Raw genomic sequence first — 27,359 nt, 5'->3', positions numbered from 1 at the left:
TGTCCTTTGCTTACCGCTTTCTTGCCGATTGCCGGGTTGTAGGCCGCATTCTTGATTTCAGCAGAAGACACTCTTGTTCGTACCATGGTTTCCACGGGAAGGCAATTGATCCCAATTATGGATTTTATGGTATTTTGCAGGAAGTGGAAAATATCATCGAACCAAGGAGCATAAGGATCGAGGGATTATGCCGTAGGCATCTATTGCGTTTCCAGCTTTCCAGTACAGTTTTCGTGCAGTGTCAGTTCGTTTGTTTTTCGAAAAGCTACGAACGGTGCGAAGCATTAATAGATTAGGTTAAAAACTAGATTATGTTACAAAAAGGGCGCAGATATTAATCCGTCCCATGCCACTATGGACATACACCTAAGCCAGTAATGGGCTTGTTGTGCGCTCTGAATACTCAAAAATTAACTCGAAAAAGAAAATCATTATTAGAAATTTCATGCTACTTACAAAATCCTTAATTGTTTTCCATTCCACTCCATATGCTGGTGCATGTCTGGTATTGTGTCCCCACCTAAGTACCAGTGTCTGTTAGACGCAAAAGCAGGGCAATAATATAGGAAATGCTCCAACGTTCCATCATCTTTCCCACATGCCCTACTCATGCTATCACTTGCCTTACACAATTTGGCAAAGTGTGCTCGCAGTCCTATGCGTCCTGTTATGATAACGAAAGCTATACTGACATCCTTTTAACTTCCTTTCAGTAATTGCCTCGTCTCCACACGATCCGGATCTCCCTATAAGATTTTCGCCGTCCTACTGACCGTTTCGATGCGTCGATCCGAAAGGCTTCGGATTAACCAAGTTCATTGACGGCAGTCCTCTGGCCTTCGTTTGCTCTTTCATTGCCCCTTACTCCGCTATGGTCCGGTACCCAAATGATGCGGATTGTGCCATCCACAGAGAAGGCGTTAATCTCCTTCTTACACTCTAAGACTGTTAGCGATCTTACTGTCCGAGTTGTTATGGCCATGTTGGCCAGTTTACTGTCGGTAAAGATGTTCATATTTTACTGTAATAAGGTAATGAACCGAATCAATATTTGCACCTTGGATAGAAAGTATACATATTTTACACGGTGATAAAATGCCTACATTTTCTTTCTCTCTCTCTCTCTCTCTCTACTCGCTGCTCGATCAATACTGAAATCCGTTAATTATATTTTTGCCTCTACGAAGTCTTTAAGTCTAAATCTGTTACCGAACCGTAGGATCAAAAATATTCTACCTACAGTGGCATTAAAAAATACTTCACGCTGTAAGTGTTATTTGCAAAGCAGAGTCCATATGTTCTTCATAGATGGTCATCAAATGTAATCTTGGTCTAGTAGTTCTTGTCTTCTGTCGTAGAATTAGTACATATTAGACTGATGAAGAAGAATTTGTTATTTGTGCGAGTTGTCTCTGTTGTTGTTGTAGCCACATTTGTATGTAGAGATGACGATCCTCGTCAAGCTCTATAGGTGAGCAAGCTCGTTCCGGTTCATAGGACCGTTCGCCGCGGTAAGGATGCGGTCATTGGTTAATAGAAGGCGCCAATATCTCGCCTTGTCATATCGAGTATCATAGGCACTTAGTATTTAAGCAAGAGCCGATGCCGCACTGCTTCCCACTGAGATTCTCCATTCGATATCGGTGTTGCCCGACTGCAATTTCAGCTACTCCGTATACAAGGCATCCCACTATCCGCAACCTGTGAACGCGCCAGATAGCTCTCAGCTGATCTTGTTATGATGACGATGAAATTGAAACTCAGAGTTTCAACCCATGTGGTGCTTCTAGTAATCCCGTGCTGAGACGAATTGTTTCTAATCCTCTGGAGAAAATCTGGAGATAGTGTATCAGTCTCCAACTAACCACAAATCCACATCCAAACTCATGTCTCGTATGAATAATGGCATAATATAATGCGTTTTCTTTCGGTGTGTAGTTCATGTACATAAACTAGCAAGGTTGACGAAGAATGAATTTTTATTTCCTTCAAAGACTCAAATTTACAGAAATTGGAAAGGTTGGCGAAGAAAGGATTCCTACTTCCTTTATAGACAATAAAGACTACCGATATTATTGAACTTATTATTGATAGGTGATATTCCTAGGCGATATCCTGGCCAATTATGGTATAATGTATTCCGATCTAATTGATCTTTGTAATCACAGTCAATACTATAATAAAGAATTATCTTTATGAAAACTTTTGAAGCTTTGGTTAATTTGTATAGATGTTATTGTTTCTTCATTTTGCTACTTATAAATATTAGTTTGAAATCCATATTTCCTGGGTGGCTTAAAAGTAATTGCGGACTTTTCATATAGTCGGCGTTGACAAATTTTTTCAACGGCTTGTGACTCTGTAATTGCATTCTTTCTTCTGTCAGTTATCAGCTGTTACTTTTAGCTTGCTTTAGAAAAAAAGTGCGCGAAATTTTGTTTACATTTGTTTGTTTGGCGTCAATTTTAATATGGAGCCCACAAAGGAGCATTTTCGTCATATTTTACTTTATTATTTCCGTAAAGGAAAAAACGCGGAGCAGGTTGTTAAAAAGTTACGAGATATGTATGGTGATAAAGCCTTAAAAGGAAGACAGTGTCAAAATTGGTTTCGAAAATTCCGTTCTGGAGATTTTTCACTTAAAGATGAGCCACGTTCAGCTCGGCCAAATGAAGTTGATGATGACCAAATCAAAGCATTAATCGAATTGGATCGTCATGTAACTGAGCGTGAGATAGGAGAGAAGTTAAATATAACAAAATCAACCGTTCATTATCACATAAAAAGTCTTGGACTGGTGAAAAAGCTTGATATTTGGGTACCACATGTATTGAAAGAAATTCATTTAACAAACCGAATCAACGTTTGTGATATGCACCTTAAACGCAATGAATTCGATCCGTTTTTAAAACGAATCATAACTGGAGATGAAAAATGGATTGTTTACAACAACGTTAGTCGAAAACGATCATGGTCCAAGCATGGTGAACCAGCTCAAACCACTTCAAAGGCTGATATCCATAAAAAGAAGGTTATGCTGTCTGTTTGGTGGGATTGGAAGGGTGTGGTATATTTTCAGCTGCTTCCAAGGAAACAAACGATTAATTCGGATGTTTACTGTCAACAATTGGACAAATTGAATACAGCTATCAAGGAAAAGCGACCAGAATTGGTCAATCGTAAAGGTGTCATATTCCACCAGGACAACGCTAGACCGCACACATCTTTGGTCACTCGCCAAAAACTGAGTGAGCTTAGCTGGGAACTTTTGATGCATCCACCATATAGCCCTGACCTTGCACCATCAGACTACCATTTATTTCGATCTTTGCAGAACTCCTTAAATAGTAAAACTTTCGGCAATGATGAGGCTATAAAATCGCACTTGGTTCAGTTTTTTGCAGATAAAGGCCAGAAGTTCTATGAGCGTGGAATACTAAATTTGCCAGGAAGATGGCAAAAGGTTATCGAACAAAATGGCAATTATATATTTGATTAAAGTTCATTCTAAGTTTTATTAAAAATGCATTTACTTCCTTTTAAAAAATACGCAATTACTTTTTGGGCAACCATATGTTGTTGTTCTTAGGGAACTTGTTTCACCTTTCTAAGACAACAATCAACCTTTCATTCAAACCCAATAAGTTAAGGGTTTTAAACTTTTCTCACAGGTGTGGGAATGTGGAGTACCAGCCACCTGACAAATCGTGTAGAAACGAATTTTGAACTTCAGATATAGCAATCCACAAGGCCTATCAAATGATTTTGCCTCATGATATTCTAAATCTGTACATAATCCTTTAGTGATTCTAATTTAGTTACAATATTTTGGAGACATATCCATTTATGTAATACAATATACCAAGGCTACAGTTATTACTCCAAAAAAAATGTAATTTGTTTATTTTAAATAATTTGGAGGCGGAAATGGAGAAAATTTCAAACAGGAAATACATTTGCCAACCTACATAGGCATGAATGTTTCCCATGTATATCGTTAGTCACAACCAATTATTATAATAATTGTATTCTGATTTGAGTTGTGCTATTATTATGGCAACACCGACAACAAGAGTTCAGGCCACAATAATTGTTGCATAAAAAGTTGAACTCTATACGCGGTGGCATATTTATTGTTAAAGTTTCCACGACAACCAATGAAATGTTCCGTGATAAACTTTCAATAAAAACTGTTAACAAATGACGCTTACAATCTCACAACAGAATTTTCCACTTTAACCGGTTCAAAGTTATTATTAATATTTTTACCTTTTTTTTACAGATACATGAACAATTATAGAATAGGTTTTTGTCACTAACAAGTTGTAGATGAAAAGGGTTTTTTCTACCTAATAAACAATAAGAGTTTGATTTTAATTAACCCATATTGTTATGTTTTGTTTCTGCAATGAACTTGACAAATAAAAAAACTTTTATTAATTCTTTTATTTGGACATTTTTAATTAGTTCAGGTCCAAAGATTAACATGTTGTTCTTGGATTCGGTTGAAAGGTTCAGAGATGAAATATCTTTAAACTCAACGATTCAAAAAATGTCAAATGTCGAAAAAAGCTCTACAGAGATACATGAGTCTCGGCCATTCAACGGAATCAGTGAACCAAGCCCTGTGACGAAGCCAACACTCTATGCTATACTATGCTATGGGTTACAAGTTGGCTAAGGGTCTGTTCACTGCGTTTCTTACTCTTACGGAGAAAGGAACTCGCCTGACTATTACAATGTCTGGTCTTTGACATAGCAATGGGAGCGGGCAAGGGTGTACTTCTTTGGGGTTTGTGGTGGTTAGGAGGCGTTAGGTTAGGTTGAAAAGAGGGTGCGGAGGTTATTCCGCTCCATGCTACTATGAACATACACTTAAGCCAATAATCGGCTTGTTGTGCGAAAAAGAACATCTAAGTAAGGAGTTCCATTCTACTTACAAAATCTTAAATTGTTTTCCAGCGAAAGCCAGGCTTGACATAGGAAATGCTCCAACGTCTCATCACCGATTTTACATATGTGAGCTCGTAGTTCTATGTGTCCCGTTATCATACCGAAAGCTATACCTCCTTCTTACTTACTTTCAGTAATAGCTTATTCGTCTTCTCACGATCCGGATCTCCCCATAGCATGTTCGCAGTCCTACCGACCATTTCGCTATTCGACCACGCCCTTAACTCGGTAGGCGTTGACCCAAAAGGTTTCTGGTTAACCAAGTTTATTGACGGCAGTCCTTTGGCCTTCTTTGCCAAATCGTCTGCTTTTTGTTCCCCCTTACTCCGCCCAGCAACCAAACGATGAGGACTATGCCATCCTCAGAGAAAGCTGATGGAGTATATCCTTATCCTTACTCTTCCTTCTCTTATGTCTAGTTTACTGTCCGCAAAGATGTTCACACTCGACGTCCTTGCGTGAAGACCACACCACCTCACGCATTCCGTGAACGCCCGCATCTCCGCCTGCAGGACTGTATTATGGTCAGGCAGTCTAAAGCAGATCTCAGTACCTGGGTTCTCAAGGTAGAACCCCAGGCCCACTCTGTTCTCTAGATTTGATCCATTCATAGCATGATCTTCCAGATGGCAAAGGTTCCGTCGGCCCAAGACTGTACCGCTGGCAGCAGTGCCTCGCACTCCACCTCAAGTGCCGTCCCAGATATTCGATCGGAAACCTCTTCCAGTCCTTCCAGATTTCCTATCGTCGTCTCGATTATACCGCGATAATGTGACCTGCTCCTGTCCTCTATCCATTCTCCCATCGCCTCAAGTCTCATAGCCGCAATGGCTGCCTCACACTTTATCTGTATGTCAATGGACCGGATATCTAGAATAGTCTCCAGTGCCCTAGAGGGCGTGGTCTTCATAGCTCAGCCTGTGCCAAGACACATGTTCTCTGAACCTGTTGTATTATCCTTACGTTGCACTTTTTCTCCATCACAGTACACCAAACAACTGAGGCGTAAATAGGTATTGTTCTAATCACGCTCCTGTAGAGCCAGTGGACTTTCCTCAGGTTCAGGCCCTATTTCGATCCTACGGCCCGTCTACATAGTGCCCAACATCTGTGAACCTTCTCAGTACGCTCCTGAATGTGACACTCCCAAATCAGGTTTCTGTCCAAGATCACTTCTAATATTTAACCTTGTCAGTTATCGAAATCGTTCTATTGAGGAAACGTGGTGCGTCCAATTGGCCTACCTTCGCCTTCGTCGTAAACATGCATATTTCAGTCTTCGTAAACAGGCATATTTCAGTCTTTGCTTGGTTTAACATTGAGACCCCTAGGTCTAGCCCAGTCGTGTTCCATATGGAAGACTCTTTCGGTCTTTCAGCCCTTCTGCATAGCTGGTTCGGATCTTTACCCCATTAAAGTATTACATTGTCTACGTAGCAGACGGGTCTAAATCCCTCCTCAGTCAGCATCCGTAATTTGTTATTTATGGTCGTCACCCATGGGAGTGGCGATGAAATGCCCCTCTGTGGCTTGCCCTGTGCCATTTTCTACCATATATTTAGTTATGGGACCCGCAATCTTTCCACCTGTTCCTTAGCATATGGTTACTGCTCTAAGGATTGGGTCAGTGTGTCGGTACGCACATTGTTAAAAGCCCCCTCTATGTAAATACATACCGCCGGTGTGTACGTCTTGGCATCGAAGGATTCTTCTATCTTATGTTCAACCTTGTGCAGGTCAGAGTGCACCGACCTTCCCTTCACATAGGAATGCTGTTTGTATTTGAGCAGTTCGCTGAATGTTCTACTCTTTATCATGGTGTCCACAATACGTTCCATGGTTTTGAGTAGAAAGACATAAGCTTATAGGTCTGTAGGCGTTTGGTGTCGCATAACTTGTCTTGCCGGGCTTGGGTATAAATACCACCCTTGCCTCCTGCCAGTCTGTCGGAGTATATGCAAGTCCTAGGCACGCTGTGGAAATAGTGGCCAGGGCGCCAGATAGTCCGCCTCCTTCTGTAGTAACGCCGAAAATATTCCATCAGTTCCGGGTGACTTAAATGGTTTGAATGGTCAAGGTTTCCTTGACCATAAATTCCGTTATGATAAGCCTTCGACCAACCTCATTAGTCCAAGATTCCGAAATCTCCTTGAGTCCCGTCGTGTCTTGTGAAAAAATGCGTTTTCATTAAAAGTCTCAACATATCCTTCGTTATCTCTGCTCTCACTCCCATGTCGTCTACCAACGTTTCAGTTTAGACATGGGTTTTTGAGAGAAACTTTTCATCTTGGCGGCGTCATTAAAGCTATCGACCTGGTTGCAGAAAAGCTTCCAGCAGGCACGTTTTGCCGCTCAGGTAATCTTATTGCATTATTTGTGCCGTGTGTAGTACACATCCCTGTAAACTTCCGCTATTTTACAACGTGCTGTGCTAAAAAGCCTGCGGACCTCCTTCCCAATATTGCCAATATCCCCGGTCATCCAGCGTTTTTTTTTTTGGCTGATTTCCTTTCCCGAAGAGAACAACTATCTTCGAAAGACCCCATTGGTGCAGTCGTTATCCTGTTGATATTGGCGTCAATGTCTTCTATGCTTGAACAATCTAAATTATCTTGCCCAAGTCTTCTTCTGAGTAGACTTCCGAATTTTAGCCAGTTGGTTTTCAACTAATTACGGAAGCTTATTGGTTTCGGCGCTGGCCGTGCTATTCCAAATCCAATGTAGTGATAGTCTGGAAGGAATGTTACATGAAGACCGTCGTTTCCTGAAACTCATCGATTAGATTTTCCGAACATATTGTCACATCTAAAACTTCTTCTCAAATCCTATTTACAAAGGTAGCGGAGTTACCAATATTAGTTTAATAAGGTCGATAGTAGTCCCGAATTCTGCCAGGGCTTGTAGGAACTACCCCACAAAATGTGGTGAGGGTTTGCATCGCACCTTATTTGTACCTCATTTCCTGTCTATTTTGACTTCCTCACCAGTGACATCGCCACCCATCTAAATATACTGAAAAAATTGTTATCCTTATTTTAATGATTCAAGCCAAGGACTAGCAAAACTTAATTTAAAGTCGATCAATTTTCCAACTTTTTAAAGAAAATTTTTTTAAGTAAAAAATATTTCCGTTCATATTAAGGATTTTTTTATTTTAAGCAGTAGGTTAATAAATCCTTATCTTTGCCTCTTGTTATTAAAGAAAAATATGAAACAAAGGTCAAAATATCGTTGACAAAACAACACTGAACCGCGGTAAAACACGAAAAATAGCCTTACAAATAGAAACGTCTTTAAAAGTTTAGTTTATTTTAGTTAGGATGCTAAGTTTAGAGAAAGAATTTAAAAAAAAATGGACAGTCATCTGTGCAGTAAAATAAGAATCAATCAGTGATCAAAATTTGAAACGGATGGTCATGTACTTTGGAATAAGGTAATTTAGTTTAAAGATAGCATCTTTATTTTAAAGTTTTGGTTCTTTGTCTCGTTTTCATCGCTAAAATCCTACGAATAAGGAAAAATCTTAAATTATGGGACAACTTTTGTTAGTGTAGACAAATTCAATCCATGGCGAAGGGTATATAAGATACGGCACAGCCGTACTTAGGTTAGGTTATGGTTAGGTTTAAGTGGTAGTCTGCCATCAGACTCAAGTAGACGTTTTCGTCCATTGTAAAACCACAGGAACAGAAGAAGGAAGATGCCTTCTAGTTCTTACTGTTTAATCATCCAGATCGCGTAAAGAAGCCCAATAACTTGCGAATGTTCACATCCGCTAAATCAGACAGGTTCTCAGAGAAATAAGAACCTAAAGTGGAACTCCTTTTGACTGCTAGTGTGGGACCCACACGCAGAAGGTGTTCTATAGTCTCTTCTTCCTCGATGTCCCTACAGCTTCTGAAAAAGTCGTTGCTGGCAACCTTCAGTCTGTAAGCATGTTCTCCGATTAGACAGTGACCTGTCATGGCGGACACAACGACTGAGACGTCCGTTCTAGCCAATGACAGCAAAGCAGTAGACCTCTTCAAGTCTAGATGAGGCCACATAGTTTTGGAATGCTCACAGCTCCCTCTTTGTGACTATCTATCATTCGTTGTCCTTCGGGCCTGGACCTGAGAACTTAGCTTACTTGTCGCTATAGGCATACCCACAGATTCCAGTATCCCTAGAATGTGTAGGGTAGTTCATAGTCCCGCAAGCTCGTCAGCTTTACAAACCCCTGGGATATCTCTGTGGCCCGGCATCCAGAACAAATGGATTTTGAGCTGTTCAGCCATCTCGTTGAGAGAACTTTGTCGAGGGCGGTTTTTGAGTTCAGAAATACGTTCTCCAGGGATTTAATGGCTGCCTGGCTGTCTGAGAAGATATTTATGCCAATCGTCGTAATGACATTATATCTTAGCCATTTCACCACTTCCTTAATTGCAAGGATCTCCGCTTGATACATACTGCAGTGGTCGGGTAACCTTTTCGATATGTTCAGTTCTAGATCTTTAGAGTGCACCCCAAAGCCCACCTGGTCGTTTAGTTTGGAACCATCCGTATAGAAGTCTATGTAACTTCTGTTACCAGGGATATCATAGTTCCAATCGGTTCTACCAGGAATAGTGGTACAGTAATTTTTATCAAAAAGCCATACAAAACACTTTTTTAATTGTTTTGTTTTAAGTTTCCAACCAAATTGACTGTTATGGAGCTTTTAAAGTTCTAGAGGAATAGACTTAACTGCAAAAAAAGTAATATTGCTCTACATGTAAAAAAGCCCAGGTTGTAGAGGAAACAAGAGCTTTTCAAAAACAAATGTCGACGAAGAGAAACGGTTCCGTAATATTTCCTAAGCGTTTTTTTATACCCTCCACCATAGAATGGGGGTATACTAATTTCGTCACTCTGTTTGTAACTACTCGAAATATTCGTCTGAGACCCCATAAAGTATATATATTCTTGATCGTCGTGACATTTTATGTCGATCTAGCTATGTTCGTCCGCCCATCTGTCGAAAGCACGCTAAATTTCGAAGGAGTAAAGCTAGCAGTTTGAAACTTTGCACAAATACTTTTTATTTTTGTAGGTCGGTTGGGATTGTAAATGGACCATATCGGTCCAAGTGTTGATATAGCTGCTATATAAACCGATCTAGGGTCTAGACTTCTTGAGCCTCTAGAAGGCGCAATTCTTATCCGATTGGGATGAAATTTGCTATGATATCCAACAACTGTGTTAAGTATGGTTCGAATCGGTTCATAACCTGATATAGCTGCCATATAAACCGATCTGGGGTCTTGACTTCTTGAGCCCCTAGAAGCGCATTTCTTATCCGATTGGAATGAAATTTTGCACGACGTGTTTTGCTGTGACTTCCAACAATTGTGCTAAATTAGGTTCAAATAGGTCCATAACCTGATATAGCCATATAAACCGATCTTGAATGTTGAATTCTTAAATTGATCTCTATATTTTACTTCTTGAGCCCCCAAAGGTCGCAATTCTTATTTGAGTTGGCTGACATTTTACACAGGTCTCCAACATATAATTTAATTGTGGTCCAAACCGGACCATATCTTGATATCGCTCTAATAGCAGAGCAAATCTTTTCTTTTATCCTTTTTTGCCTAAGAAGAGATGCCGGAAAAAGAATTCGACAAATGCGATTCATGGTGGAGGGTATATAAGGTTCGACCCGGCCGAACTTAGAACGCTTTTACTTGTTTTTATTTGCATTCATATTTTAAACAAAAAATTTTAGGTATTCTTAAAGCAAACAGTTATTATGGGTATTCTGACGTTAATAGACCTAAAGCTAACTGATGTGGTTTAAGTAGTTATGACCCTTAAACTGCCGTTATATTAAAATTGTTATTGTGCCGGAAAAAATGAAAATCGGATATTGTTGAATACGAAAATTGAGGTTCAAATACTCTTGACTTACTGAAGTGTTTAGCAAATATTTTTTTTCTATCTACTTATCTTCGCGTGTGATTGATGTTATTTTCTATAATGCTTTGTTTATTCTCAGTTTTATATTAAGTTGCAATGGTTGTTGTTGTTAATACTATTGTTGTATTTTACTATGTGCAATAACTATGGAGAAACTGGTTTGGAATTAAATAAAAAACAAAATAAATCGATCTCACGTCTCTTATCATTTATCCAGTATTTTTTTTTCTTTTTTTCTAATTACTTCTATTAGCAGGTAGCAGAGTAACAACAACAATACTATTCAATTTGATCATATTTTAAAGTGTTGTTGTTTTCTTTATTGTAGTCGTTATTGTCTTTTATCTGTCATTGGTAGTAGTGTCAGCGGTGCTAGTGTAAATTGAAATGTGATTAATTAATTACTACTACTACTATAACAACAACAACTACCAGTGCGATAACTGCTGGTGCACACCTCAAGCTTACATAGCCGAGAGAGTGAGTTTGAGCTTGAGAGAAATGAGTTGATTTAATCATTGATTTAATGTACACTTGAGCTCAAGTCAAAGTTTACCTTGCCAAAAATGTTTCTAATTTTTTTTGTTGTAGTTGTTTTATGAGTTGTATCAGTAGCTCCGTGGCGGTGGCATTTGCATCAATTCAAATTGGAATTTGAATTTATGGCCACAGCTACAGTGCCAATAGACAGACAAGACACTTAACGACGACACAAAACGTCATAATTCGTGACTGTTCAGTTAGAAACGTGATTTTATGCAAATCCACACTTTGTGTGACATTCGCAAACTCATATTTTTGTAAACAAAATCCACATAAAACGATGTACGTACGTACGTAGTTCTTCTCTTGGGAAAATTTCTGTACGTTTTGGATATAGTTGTGCTTTGAAGTGTTGCTTTTTGTGGCTGTCAATTTTGATAAAGCCATCCTAGTTATTTTTGTGGGAAAATTTGAGTAGAATCGATTTTCGATTACATATTCGCTTTTCGTGACGAATTTTTTTCGCATTTACTTTTTTTTAGAAAAAATATTTTGAATCAAAAAAACTTGCTAGTTTTTTTCAGTAAATTTTTAAATAACATTCAATGTTATCATTGAAATTTTTGTATTTTAAAAAAAAAGTAATCGCAAAAACCATGGGTTTTCCGCTGTGAATTGAGAACATAGTACCAGCCTTAATGTACGAGTATGAACTGTCTGCAACAAAAAAAAAAAAAAAAAAAAACAAGTATGAGCGTGCTAAGTTCGGCCGGACCGAATCTAATATACCCTCCACCATGGAACACATTTGTCGAGTTCTTTGCGCGGTATCTCTTTTTAGGCAACAAAGAATATTGAAAAAGAACTGTTATGCTATTGGAGCTACATCAAGTTATAGTCCGATTCGGACCATAAATGAATTGAATGCTGAACATTGTAGAAGTCATTGTGTAATATTTCAGACCATTCGGATAAGAATTGCGCCTTGCACGGGCTCACGAAGCAAAAGTGATCGGTTTATATGGGAGCTGTATCAAGCTATTAATCGATTCAGACCATTATAGACACGAATATTGAAGGTCATGGGAGAAGCCGTTGTAAAAAAGTTCAGTAAAATTAGATAAGAATTGCGCCCTCTAGAGGCCTAAGAAGTCAAGACCCCAGATTGGTTAATATGGCAGCTATATCAGGTGGTGGACCGATTTGCGCCATACTTAGTACAGTTATTGTAAGTCATAACAAAACAACTCATGCGCCCTCTAGAGGCTCAAGAAATCAAGACCCAAGATCGGTTGATATGGCAGCTATACCAGGTTATGAAACAATTAAAACCATACTTAGCACAGTTGTTGGAAGCCATAACAAAACACGTCATGCTAAATATCAGCCAAATCGGATAAGAATTGCGCCCCCTAGTAGTTCAAGAAATCGAGACCCAAGATCGGTTTATATGACAGCTATATCAGGTTATGATTTAAACCATACTTAACAAAGTTGTTGGAAGTGATACCAAAAACACTAAAAACACAAACAAAACACCACGTGCAAAATTTCAGCCAAATCGGATGGGAATTGCGCCCTCTAGATGCTCAGGAAGTCAAGACCCAATATCGGTTTATATAGCAGTTATATCAAAACATGGGCCAATTTGGCCCATTAACAATCCCAACCAACCTACACTAATAAAAAGTATTTGTGCAAAATTCAAGCGTGTAGCTTTACTCCTTCGAAAGTTAGCGTGCTTTCGACAGACGGACGGACGGACATGGCTAGATCGACTTAAAATCTCATGACGATCAAGAATATATATAGTTTATGGGGTCTTAGACGCATATTTCGAGGTGACCATCAATCATTCGTTGTCCTTCGGGCCTGGTCCTGAAAACATATCTTACATGTCTCTAGAGGCATACCCACAGATTCCAGTATGCCTTGAATGTGTAGGGTAGTTCCTAGTCTCGCAAGCTCGTCCGTTTAACACTTCCCTGGGATATATCTATGGCCCGGCATCCAGAACAGATGAATTTTGAACTGTTCAGCCATCTCGTTGAGAGATCTGCGACAGTCGAAGGTGGTTTTTGTGTTTAGATGTTCTCCAGGAATTTAATAGCTGCCTGGGTGTCTGAGAAGATATTTATGCCAATCGTCGTAATGACATTATATCTTAGTCATTCCACCACTTCCTTAATTGCAAGGATCTCTGCTTGATACACACCTTTTCGATATGACCAGTTCTAGGTCTTCAGAATACTCCCCAGAGCCCGCCTGGTCGTTTAGTTTGGAACCATCCATCTTAATTGCAAGGATCTCCGCTTGATGCACACTGCAGTGGTCGGGTAACCTTTTCGATATGACCAGTTCTAGATCTTTAGAATACACCCCAAAACCCACCTGGTCCTTTAGTTTGGAACCATCCGTATAGAAGACTATGCAACTTCTGTTGCCAGGGATATCGTAGTTCCAATCGATTCTATCAGGAATAGTAATACAGTAATTTGTATCAATAAGGTGGCTTAGGTAGGGTGTAATCCACTTTGTCTGGATTATCGGATAATGTATCAAGGATAACACAGCCTTACATGTCACTAGAGGTATACCCACAGATTCTAGTGTCCCTGGAGTGTGTAAGGTAGTTGTTAGTCTCGCAAGCTCGTCTGTTTTCGAATTCGCTGGGATATCTCTGTGACGCGGCATCCGGAACAGGTGAATTTTGAACTGTTCAGCCATTTTGTTGAGAGATCTGCGACAGTCGAGGACGGTTTTTGTGTTCAGAAATACATTCTCCAGGTATTTAATGGCTGCCTCGCTGTTTTAGCAGATATTTATGCCAATCGTCGTAATGACATTATATTTAAGCCATTCCACCACTTCCTGAATTGCAAGGATCTCTGCTTGATACACACTGCAGTGGTCGGGTAACTTTTTCGATATGACCAGTTCTAGATATTTATTACAACTGCATAAAATTATTTACACTAAAGAGCCCATCTATCTCTACAGTCGTTTAACGTTTGCCCGCTCCAACCGAGGAATGAAGCTTATCTCTCCAAGAATTAACAGTCTATCATCTGAAAGCCAATTTTTCGTATTTAGCTTTCGTCTCTGGAACAATCTTCCATATAAAACTCAATGCATAAGTGATTTCAACGATTTCAGGTTTTTAATATTTTTGGATAATGTGTAAATTAGTTAATAAGATTTTTTTAAATTGTACAATTTGTTAAATTTACACGAACAACGACCTGCACTGTAACATATAAGATTTTATCTTGTTGTGCATTGTACTCCAAAAATATAAATAAATACAAATACCAATCCAGTTAAGTGTTAATTGGTAGGCCCGAATTACTTGTACTCTCATGGGTAAAACAGAAAGGCAAATTTAAAGCCAAGTAAAAATACCATAGGGATGGCTGAACCGAATCTTATGTACCCTTCAGCATGTATCACATTTGTCAAGTTCTTTCGACTGTTTCTCTTTATAGGCAGAAATTAAAAATGGATAATTGAAGGATAAGCTATGAAATCCAAATCACTGAGTGTTGGCCAATTCAAGTTTAAGCTCAATGACAAGGGGTCTCCTTATTATAGACGAGTTTGAACAGCGTGCATGGTACCTCACAAATTTCGCCAGCATTAGGAGGAGATAACCACCGTAGAAATGTTTTTCAGATGTTTTCGGCAGGATTCGAACCCAGGCATTCAGCGTCATAGTTGGACATGCTAACCTCTGCGCCACAGTTGCCTCAAATCCCACGGTTGTTTTATATCCACCACCGTAAGACATAAAAAAAATTCTTACAAAGTTTGTGAAAAATATAAAGTTTCGTTACCCTGACAACATCTTTCATTTTTGATATATAGAACATTTTATTCGGGGTTTTAACTAGTTTCCTTACCCACCACCATTGGATGGGGGTATACTAATCTAGTCATTCCGTTTGTAACACCTCGAAATATTAAAGAAAGACCCCCCATAAAGTATATATATTCTTGATCGTCTCGATGTTCTATGTTGATCTAGCCATGTCCGTCCGTCCGTCTGTCGAAATCACGTTAGAGGTCGAACGCGTAAAGCTAGCAGCTTGAAATTTGGCATAGATATTTAATATTGATGTCGGTCGTTGGGGATTACAAATGGACTATATCGGTTCAGAATTGGATATAGCTCCTATATAAAGTGATCCCGCGATTTGACTTTTCGAGCTCCTACAAGCCGCAATTGTTATCATTTTTGGCTAATATTTGGCATGTGGTGTTCTGTTATGACTTCCAACACTTGTGCAAACTATGGCTCAAATCGACCAATAGTTTGATATAATAAACCGATCATATAAACCGATCCCCTGATTTGACATCTTGAGCCCTTGGAAGCCGCAATTTTTGTCCGATTTGGCATAAATTTTGGACTTTGTCTTTTGCTATGACCTCCAACATCTAAATCAAATATTGCCCGAATTAGCGCATAGCCTGATATACAGCGGTGGAAAGAATAATAGGGACATATTGTACGAAAACATGGCTACTTCTATTATTTGCTAAGCCTGATTACTCGTAGTCATGTTGAATTTTTAACGCTGAACTTAAATATGATATTAAATCTCATTTGATTCACATGTGCTCGTTATGGTGATTTTTTCGATGAGTGCACTTGGGGGGTAATTACAATATTATCCGATTTGGCTGAAATTTTTACAAAGGCTTTTCCCATCACTTTCAACATACGTGTCCAATATGATCCGAATCGGTCTATAGCCTGATACAGCTCCCATATAAACCGATCTCTCTATTTTACTTCTTGAGCCCCTAAAAGGCGCTATTCTTACTCGAATTGGCTAAAATTTTACGCAATGACTTCTACTATGGTCTCCATCATTCAATTTAATTATGGTCCGAAGCGGACCATAACTTGATATAGCTCCAATATTAAATCAATTCTTTTCTTTTATTCTTTGTTTGCCTAAAAAGAGACATGGGGGAAAGAACTCGACAAATGCGATCTATGGCGGAGGGTATATAAAATTCGGCCCGGCCGAACTTAGCACGCCCTTACTTGTTGACATGTGGCTTTTAACAATGCGTGAACCGACACAGTGATACAATCCTTAGATCAGTACCTGGTGGACCGGGTCCTTAGAGACTGCATAAATCATATGCTCAGGAACAGGTGGATAAATTGTGGATATCATGACGTGTATATATGTATACATATATTGGGTTGCCCAAAAAGTAATTGCGGATTTTTCATATAGTCGGCGTTGACAAATTTTTTCACAGCTTGTGACTCTGTAATTGCGTTCTTTCTTCTGTCAGTTATCAGCTGTTACATTTAGCTTGCTTTAGAAAAAAAGTGTAAAAAAAGTATATTTGATTAAAGTTCATTTTAAGTTTTATTAAAAATGCATTTACTTTCTTTTAAAAAATCTGCAATTACTTTTTGGGCAACCCAATATATCTATATATATATATATATATATATATATATATATATAAGGGAGAAATTTGCACAGAGCTTGCCACAGGGGTCATTTTATCGCCACTCCTATGGGTGACCACCATCAATTACACATTACTGATGCTGACTGGGGAGGGATTTGAACCCTCTACGCAGATATTTCTAAGAGGTAAGGATCCGAATGAGCTATGGAGAATGACCGAAAAGGTTTTGCAGATGGCATGCGACTGTGCTAGACCTAGGGGTCTCAATGTTAACCCAGACTAGATTGAAATCTGCCTATTCACGGGAAAGACAAAGGTGGGCCAATTTGACGCTCCACATTTCCTCAATAGAACGATTTCGATTATGACAAGGTTAAATATTAGGAGTGATGGACAACAATCTGAATTGGAAGTGTCACATTCAAAAGCGTACTGAGAAGGCTCACAGATGTTGGCTCGAAATGGAGCCTGAAGTCGAGGATAGTCCACTGGCTCTACAGGAGTGTGATTAGACCAATACTTACTTACGTCTCCGTAGTTTGGTGGACTGCTACGGAGAAAAAGTGCATCATAAAGACCATAAAACAGGTTCACAGAACATGTTGTCTTGGCATAGGCGGAGCGAAGAGGACCACGCCCACTAGGGCACTAGTCCCTAGTGTAGTGGATATCCGACCCATAGACATACAGATTATGTGTGAGGCAGCAACTGCTGCTATGAGAGTTAAGGCGATGGGAGAATGTATAGAGGATAGGAGCTGATCATACCAACGTAGTATAATCGAGGCGATGACAGAAAACGTGGAAGGATACCTGAGATGACACTTGTGGTCGTGTGCAAGACACTGTCCTGGATTGGCAAAACTCTGGTATTGCCATCTGGGAGATCATGCTATACAGATGGATCAATGCTAGAGGACAGAGTAGGCCTAGGGGTCTACATTGAATATCTAGGGACTGAGATCTGTTTTCAACTGTCTGACCAAAATACGATCCTGCAAGGAGAGATCCGGGCGATCAAGTATGAAAATCTGTACGGACAGTAAACTGGCCACCAGGTCAATAACAACCAAGACTGTAAGGTCACGAACAGTATTGGAGAGTAGGAAGCAGATTAACGCCTTCTCTGAGAACGGCACAATCCGCATCGTTGCGGTGCCGGCTCATAACGAATTAAGGGGGAATGAAAGAGCAGGCGATTTGGCAGTGAAGGCCAGAGGGCTGCCATCAATAAACTTGGGACACATAGGACTACGAGCTCACATATGCGAAATCGGTGCGGCAAATGATAGCATGTGTAGGACATGTGGGGAAGATGATGAGACGTTGGAGCATTTCCTATGTCATTGCCCGGCTTTTGCGGCTAAGAGACTCAGGTACTTAGGTGGGGACACAATACCAGACATAAACCAGCTTAAGGGCGTATTACGGCAAACAATTAGGGATTTTGTAAGTGGAACTAAATTCCTAACATTGATTCTATATCTTGAGGTGCTATATGTATTTAAAGCGCACATCGCGCCGTATACTGGCTTAGGTGTATGGCCATAGTGGCATGGGGTGGATTAATATCCACACCTTCTTTTCAACCTTACTTAACCTAACCTTGCGAAAAATTACTGCTGTCCCATTTTCAGCAGACTTTATTTTTTGGTTCAGCAAACATTTTTGCTGTTTTCACTAACAAAATTCACTGACTGTGCGATTTGTCTAGCCACATGAACCGCAAAGTTAAATGTAGCATCATATGGTGTCGTCCTCCTCCCCCTAGTAGAGAGGTGCCACTGTGGGTACCATATTTTTATTTTTTTGATGAAAAGAACTACTTCAATTTTAGACGGATTAATGCCTTTTCACCAGACCACTACCATGCACAAGAGACTTCCCATGATTTATTTAAATTATTTTCCATAAAAAGTAGAGCAAAATTTGAAACAGCCAGCCTTAATGGAACGGAACAAATGTTATTTTATTTGCAAAAGACACGTTTTTGTTCTAGACTGTATGATTAACACACTGGTAGAAAATAGTTTATCAATTAAACGGTTGGAATTCAAACTCTTCAAAGTTGTTTAATGAAGGGGTAGTGTTGTTTGTCAAGAAATATCTTAAGTTTTGTATAAAAGAAAGCTAACTTTAAATAAAACTCATGGGTTTCGAAGTTTTATTTATGTTTATTTATTTATACAAATATTTTTTCTATATAACCATAAGGGTTCTGTTATTATTATTATGACAACTTCCCGTACTAAATAACAGTAACTCCAAACTCAGTTTTCTTGTCTAGTTAAATTAAAAAATTGATTTGATGACAAATGGAATTAGGGGAAGGCGAATGAAACATTTGAACTGTTTTTTTTTCGGAGTCGGATGTTTTGTTGGCAATTTTGTATAATTTGTTCTACTATTTGCGATAGACGGGTGTAAGAGTATATAAGTATGATGATGTGTTTGTTCTAAAATAAGTGTTCATTCGCATTAACCTGAATTTAAATAAAAAAAGTACATTTGGTTTGTTGTATGCTTAATGCAAGAGGGTCATAACTCACAATTGACAAGTTTTAAGAATTATACAAATATTTTAATCATTGCGCAGTTAAGAACAGCTTTGATATCCAAACTTTTTTATTATGTCAGTCTTGAAATAAAACATCAGTATAAACATTTGTTGAATGTATAAAAAGTCCGCACAAGTTGCGGCTGAGTGAATCTTTGGAAAATATGGTTGAATCATACCTTTAATTTTTGTTGAAATAATATTTATTATTATTTTAAAGTTGTTATTATATAATGTGATTCCTTATGGAAGCGTCTTAAAAGGGCATTGCGTTATTTAGCCCTAAACTACAAATGTCATGTCACCCAAACGATGTCAATGTTAGTTGTTCTTTCACACTATTGGGCGATATGATCGGCTTTTGGGAACACTGACATTTAATGAAATTGATTTTGGACCTTTAATGAAAAAGGATATGACATATTACCTAACCAAACAAAAAATTATTTATGTCATAAGAGTCAATGCCATAAAGCCCAAATGAATAAATGACATTGAACCCAATATAATTTTTTTAATGTATAAAGAAATGCAAAAGGCAATTTTATTTAAAAAAAATTTTACTTTTGGACCTTTGTATAAAAGAAAATCTTCAGCCTGGTTAATTTCCCCCTCTTTGGAATGCAAAAGATATTTTTATTTAAAGCAAGTAAAAAAGAATTACGTTTGGGCGGGCTGAACTTTGGATATCTGCCAACTAGGGTATATATCTAAACCACTTTTCTTTATAATCCAGTGAAAATGCGTTATTTATGCACCCATAGCAGCTATATGCAAATATGGTCAAATTCTGCACGGACATTGAGTGGTTTAATAAATACAAATCAATGTTAAATTTTGGTTCAATTTGGTCTGTTTGGTAGCTTTATCCAAATATAGACCGATCTGAACCATATAGGACACGGATGTCGGATAATAAATGTGGCTTTTATGGGCCTAAGATCGGTCTATATGGGGGCTATATCAAGATATAGCCCATCTTCAAATCTAACCTTTCAATGGACCAAAACATAATCTGTGCAAAATTTCAGCTTAATATCTCTATTTTGAAAGACAGTAGCGGGATTTCAGCTGACAGACGGACGGACGGACTATCTTCTTCTCATATATAACAAGTAAAAGCGTGTTAACTTCGGGCCGAATCTTGGGAATCTACCACTATGGATTCAGTAGAAAATTTATACAAAATAAATTTAGTTGAAAGATATTATTATATTCTACATACCAAACTTCTGTCAAACCAGCAAAAATTTAAGCTTCTAGGAACCGAACAAGGATAACCGAGAGACCGGGTTTCATGGGAACTATATCAGGTTATAGACTAATTTGGACCGTATTTGGCTCAATTGTTGGACGTCGTAACACAACACAGCATGCAAAATTTCAGCCAAATCAGACAAAAATTGCGGCTTGTAAGAACTCGAGAAGTCAAATCGGGAGATCGGTTTATATGGGAGCTATATCAGATTATAGACCACTTTGGACAGTACTTGGCACAGTTGTTGAATGTCACAACAAAACACTACGTGCTCAATTTCAGCCAAATCGGACAAAACTTGCGGATTGTAGGATCTCAAGAAGTCAATTTGGGAGCTCGTTTTATATGGGAGCTATATCAGGTTATAAACCGAAACAATTTTTCAGCCAAATCGGACAAAAATTGCCGCTTGCAAAGCTCTAGAAGTCAAATCGGGAGATCGGTTTATATGGGAGCTATATCCAAATCTGAACCGATATGGCCCATTGGAATCCCCAACGACCTACATCAATATTGAGTATCTGTACAAAATTTCAAGCGGCTAGCTTTACGTGTTCGACTGCTATCTTGATTTCGGCAGACGGATGGACGGACATGGCTAGATCGACTCAAAACGTCGAGACTTTCAAGAATATATGTACTTTATGGGGTCTTAGGAGAATATTTCAAGGTGTAACAAACGGAATGATTAGATTAGTATACTCCCATCCTATGGTGGTGGGTGTAAAAATCAATTTGTGTTTGTTTGTTGGTTTGTCTGTTTCGTACAGATTCAAAAACGGCTAAGCCGATTTTCTTGAAGTTTTCACTTATGGCGCATAATGATCCCGTAGTGAAATAGGTTACCACATTTTTTTATATCTGAAGGGAGAGTGGCGGACCCTCCCCCTTACCCTAATTTTCAGAAACCCCCATCTCGGAGATGGGTGGTGCGATGTAAGCGAAATTTTGTGTGCTTTCTTGTAGAAACATAAAAACAAAAAATTGGTATCCAAATTTAGGATGGGGTACCTAGGGGGACACCCCACGCCCAAAATCCACCGAGTATATATATGTATAGACTAATAACAACAATATTGGGCTCAAATGAAAGGCAGTTAAGAGTAGAAAACGTATCCGATATCCAGTTGTGGGACCAAGTATTTGGGGGACTACCCCAACCCCCGAAACACCCCTAAATCAGACATATTTATCGACCATGGCAATATGGGGCTCATATACAAGGTATTTGAGAGTAGAATACGATATATAAATGTGGGGCCAAATGTTTGGGTGGCCGCCCCTCCACCAAAACCTCCCAAAGAGGACAAATTTACAGACCAAGACAATATAAGGCTCAAATGAAAGGTCTTTCGGAGAGCGCGGATCTGAGTAAAAGTAAAAGAGTAAACATTTATCGACCATGGTTGCTCAAATGAAAGGTATTTAGAAAACGAATTTGATAACCAATTTTGTGGCCAAGTGTTTGGGGGATGCCTCATCCCATAAACTCCCCGTAAACCAATGGCAATATGGAGTTTAAATAAATGATATATGAGAATAGAGCACAATACTGATATTTTTCAGTGCTAAGTGTCGGGAAACTCAGAAATCTCAAGCACGAAAACACCTCTAAATCGGACATATATATTTATGGATCATGGCATTATGGGGCCCAAATGAAAGGTATTTAAGAACAGAGTCCGAAATTCATACCCTCTTTCGGGACCGCGTTTCTGGGGACCCACACCACCCCCTAAACTCACCAGCATCTAACGTTCAAACTTAAATGACCCTCAACCTCTATTTTCGTAGCATGGTATTTCACTAAAAGCCCTTAATTTGTCGAAAAAAATGTCAAAGGATAATTTTGTTCCATACAAAGTAAAAGAAGGCGCAGCGGAGTAGGCCCGGTCCTGCTAGTAGATCTATCTGATATAGCTTTCATATAAACCCGATATTACTTCTTGAGCTCCTAAAGGGCGCGATAATACGATTTGGTTTAAATTTTGCATAATGACTTCTACTATGGTCTCCAAAATCCAAACCAACTATGGTCCGAATCGGTCCATAACCTCATATGGCTCCAATAGCATGGCCATTTTTAACCATTATCGTCTGTTTGATTATAAAGAGATACCGGGCAAGGAAACTGACAAATGCGATCCATGGTGGAGGGTATTAAAGTTTCGGCCCGGCCGAACTTAGCACGCTTTTACTTGTTGGATTTGGGCTTTCTGACATTTGGAAAAATCGTTTTTTTTTTGGCTCTGTGGCATCGTTTGGGCGATATAACATTTGTCATTTTGGGCGAAATAACGCAACGCCTCTTAAAAGATGAGAACCAAGTTATTTAAATCGGGATTAAATGGCTCTTGTCCACAAGCCATTTTAGAAAACTCACCGTTATTATATGCCAGAGTAGTCATTAATTTTTTCTTAAATGATTTTCCTAATAGTAAATAATGCAGTCAATGGCTTTGCGTTTCATGTGCACTTTGCTCTTCTAAAACTATTAGTTTTTTTTTTTTGTTTCAATAATTGGCTTGATTTCCTTAATGTCAATGTACCATAAACGGTGACAAATCACGTATTTCTTTGTGTATTCAAATGATAATGTTATCAGAATTAGTAGATTCCCACATGCAATTTCAATTAGAAAGATCATTTGTATTAACAGCAATGGAATTTGCCCTGAAAGTATGCAACACTTATGATCTTTTTATTAGTTTAAGTTTAGACGACAAATTGAACAACGACATAAAGTGTTTTAGATCAGGCAATTTGGGCACCACGCAAATGGGTCATCTACAATATAAGGCTGAATTAAAAACAAGTATAAGCGTGCTAAGTTCGGCCGGCCCGAATCTTGGGTACCCACCAACATGGATTCCGCTAAAAATGAACCCTCATTAACTGAGTTTGTGTTTGAATTATTTTGGACTCAAGAAGTCATATCGGGATATCGGTACTTAGGGGGGCCTATATCACCATATTGACCGATTCGGATAAAACTTGGCACTGATATCATATGTAATAACATAGGGTTTTGGGCCAAATTTCAGTCAAATCGGATGAAAATTGAGGCTTCTAGAGGCTCAAGAAGTCAAATCCGGAGATCGGTTTGTATGGGGCTATATATGTTTATAGACCAATTCGAATCATACTTCGCATGTATGTTATAAGTCATAACTCAAGTGTTTTTTCCGAAATTAAGGCAAAACGGATGAAAATTGAGGCTTCTTAGGGTTCAAGAAGTCAAATCCGGGGATCGGTTTATAAGGGGGCTATATCTGTCTATAGACCGATTCGGATCATTCTTGGCATAACACAAGTCTTTGTTACAAAATTTCAGCCTAATCGGATACTAATTGAGGCTTCTAGGGGCTCAAGAAGTCAAATCCGGGGAACGGTTTATATGGGACCTATATTTAAATCTGAATCGATATGGTCCATTTGCAATCCCCAACGGCCTACACCAAAAAAAGTATCAGTGCAAAATTTCAAGCGGCTAGCTTTACGATACCTTTATCGTGATTTCAACAGACGGACGGACGGACATGGCTAGTTCGACTCAGAATGTCGAGACGACCCAGAATATATACTTTATGGGGTGGCAGATCAATATTTCGAGGTGTTACAAACGGAATGACTAGATTAGTATACTCCCATCCTATGGTGGTGGGTACAAAAAATAAGATGGTGAATTAAAAAAGGCTTAGGAAAAATACGGGATGGACGTCTGCAGCTCTGTGCAATATACATCCAAGGCCTCTAGGCCACGGAAGATTCTAGCATAAATACTTACTATCATAAGATACATTCAAAAGTCATAGAATATATATACAAAGTCTAGAGAGGAAATCGTACAATGTATAGAGGCTTGGGAACTAAAATCTGCACAGGTAGGTTGGTAATAAGCGCCTCATTGTACTGTCTCCGTGTAGATATTAATAATATTTTATTGTCTCTGGAAAAAAGTGGTGTAAAAGTCATTGCAGAGGTCTTGAATATTTCGATTGGAGAGAAGTTTTCCGATATTCTTAGGGACATCTTGCAGGAAACGCTCCATAAGACTTGCAAGAAAAAAAAAAAAAATAAATAGATGTAAATCCGTAGAACGATTGGTGGATACCATGATAAAGAGTAGGACATCCAGCGAACTGCTCAAACTCAAACAGCGTTACTACATCAAGTGAAGCTTTACTACATCAAGACGTTCATAGTAGTGGTATATATTGACATTGAAGGGGCTTTCAACAATGTGCGGACCGACACACTGATCATATCTTTGGAACAGTTTCGGGTGGACCGGAACAGTATCAATAGAACGATTTTTATATCTGACAAGTTAAAATACTTAGAAGGGATCTAAGAGAGGAATTAGAAGTGGCACATTCAGGAGTGTACCGAGAAGGCTCACTGATGTTGGGCACTATGTAGGCTAGCTGTTGGCTCGAAATGGGGCCTAAATCCAAGGATATTACAATGGCTGTACAGTACTTTGGAGGACTGCGTTGAGTTAAGGAACATGTTGTCTTGGCATAGGTGAGGCAGCCACTGCCGCTATGAGACTTAAGGCGATGGGAGAATGGATGGAGGATGGGAGCAGATCATACCATTGCGGTATAATCCAGGCTCCGATAGGAAACCTGGAGAGAATGGAAGAATTCAGACGGAGTGCGAGGTGCCAGCGGCACAGTCATATATTGACTCTGGTATTGCTATCTGATAGTTCATGCTACATGATTAATGCTACGGATTAATATCCGCACCCTCTTTTCAACGTAACCTACTTACGCCTCATAAGTTTTGTGGATTGCGATGGGAAAAAAATGCAACGTACGGATGACACAATAGGTTCATAGAACGTGTTGTTTTGGCATAGGTGAAGCGATGAGGATCACGCCCACTTGGGCACTGAAGACTATTCTAGATATCTGACCCATAGACATAAAGATTAAGTGTAAGACAGCCATTACTGATATAAGACGTCAATAAACGCCTTTCAGGTCGACACAGTGCGAGTTAAGGACGTGGGCAACGAACGAGCATGTACCACTGTTGAACAGCGAATCGGTCAGTAGGACGACGAAATCCTATGGGGAGAACCTGATTGGGAGAATACGAGGCTATTACTGGAAGTAATAAGGAGGTCAGTAAAGCTTTCGGTATCAAAATAGGATACATAGGACGACGAGCTCACTTATGCAAAATCGGTGCGGCAAGTGATAGCATGTGTAGGGCATGGGAGAATGATGAGACGTTGGAGCATTTCCTATATCATTTCCCGGCTTTTGCGGCTAACATACACCGGCAAGTAGTTGGGGACTCACTACCAAACAACGTGGGGGCGTGGTTTGGTAAATAATTGAGGTCTTTGTAAAGCACGAAATTTCTATGAATTTTTTTTTCGAGGTTACGTTTTAGTATAAAGATTATTGGCAGATTAATACCCGCACACTCTTTTCAAACTAACCTTACCAAACCTATCAACAACACGTGCTATCACTTGCCACACCAATTCCGTATAAATGTGCTCGTAGTTCTATGTGTCTCGTAAGGATGACGAAAACCGCACTGACTTGTTTTTATACCCTCCACCATAAGATGGGGGTATACTTATTTCGTCATTCTGTATGTAACTCCTCGAAATATTCGTCTAAGACCCCATAAAGTATATATATTCTTGACCGTCATGACATTTTAAGGCTGAACGCCTGTGTTCGAATCCTGACGAAACTATCAGAAAAAAGTTTCAATGGTGGTTTTCCCCTCCTAATGCTGGCAATATTTGTGGGGTACTATGCCATGTAAAACTTCTCTCCAAAGAGGTTGCGGCACGCCGTTCGGATTCGGCTATAAAAAGGAGACCCCTTATCATTGAGCATAAAACTTGAATTGAATTGCTCTCATTGATACGTGAGAAGTTTGCCCCTTTTCCATAGTTGAATGTTCATGGGCAAATTTGCATTTGCATGACATTTTAAGTCGATCTAGCCATGTCCGTCCGTCTGTCTGTCGAAAGGATACTAACTTTTGAAGGAGTATAGCTAGATCCTTGAAATTTTGCAAAAATACTTCTTATTAGTGTAGGTCAGTTGGGATTGTAAATGGGCTATATCGTTCAATGTTTTGATATAGCTGTCGTATAAACCGATCTTGGATCTTGATTTGACTGATCTTGGGGCCACAATTCTTATCCGATTTGGTTGAAATTTTGAACGAGGTGTTTTATTATGACATCCAACAACTGAGTATGGTTGAAATCGGTTCATAACCTAATATAGCTGTCATATGAACCTATATGGGGTCTTGACTTCTTGAGCGTCTAGACGGCGCAATTCTTACCCGATTTGGCTGAAATTTTGATTTCAAATACCAGTTATGGTCTAAATATGCTCAACATTAGTTTTTTATTTTTTTTTCATTGCACTTCACATCATTTCATATTGATAACTTTTTTTATTTTATTCTATTTGCAGTTACCACCGATTTACACCACAATTCGATCTTATGGTCTCCGTTCATACATAACGACTCCGAAAATATGATAATAAGATTGTCAACAGCACCAAAGATTCTTACTAACCTCTGCTAAAACTACCAAAGTTAGGTGAACTGTTCGAGAAACAGTTTAACCATGAAATTCTTAAAGGCCAATATCAGTTGGAGTCAAATCCAGGCCATCCTGCGAAAAGATTTTCTAGTCAGATGGCGTCAAAAGGTAATTTTGTTTCGAAACTCTGAAAA

The 27,359-nt window shown here is 39.0% G+C and overlaps 1 protein-coding gene across 2 annotated transcripts in view; it reads left to right on the top strand.

Annotated features, from left to right (window-relative positions):
• Nucleotides 1–27,359, top strand: part of LOC106089674 (ATP-binding cassette sub-family A member 13) — a 107,054-nt gene that overhangs the window by 44,357 nt on the left and 35,338 nt on the right. For both annotated transcript variants that reach the window (XM_059366796.1, XM_059366797.1), the window contains exon 3: nucleotides 27,092–27,333. In XM_059366796.1, coding sequence (XP_059222779.1) covers nucleotides 27,250–27,333 — 84 coding nt within the window. In that variant the 5' untranslated portion in view covers nucleotides 27,092–27,249. The remainder of the gene's footprint in view (nucleotides 1–27,091; nucleotides 27,334–27,359) is intronic.

This window comes from Stomoxys calcitrans, chromosome 4, assembly GCF_963082655.1.
Source record: "Stomoxys calcitrans chromosome 4, idStoCalc2.1, whole genome shotgun sequence".
Classification (NCBI taxonomy): domain Eukaryota; kingdom Metazoa; phylum Arthropoda; class Insecta; order Diptera; family Muscidae; genus Stomoxys; species Stomoxys calcitrans.
Note: the sequence above shows the minus strand (reverse complement) of the source record. Positions and strands in the feature narration are given on the sequence as shown.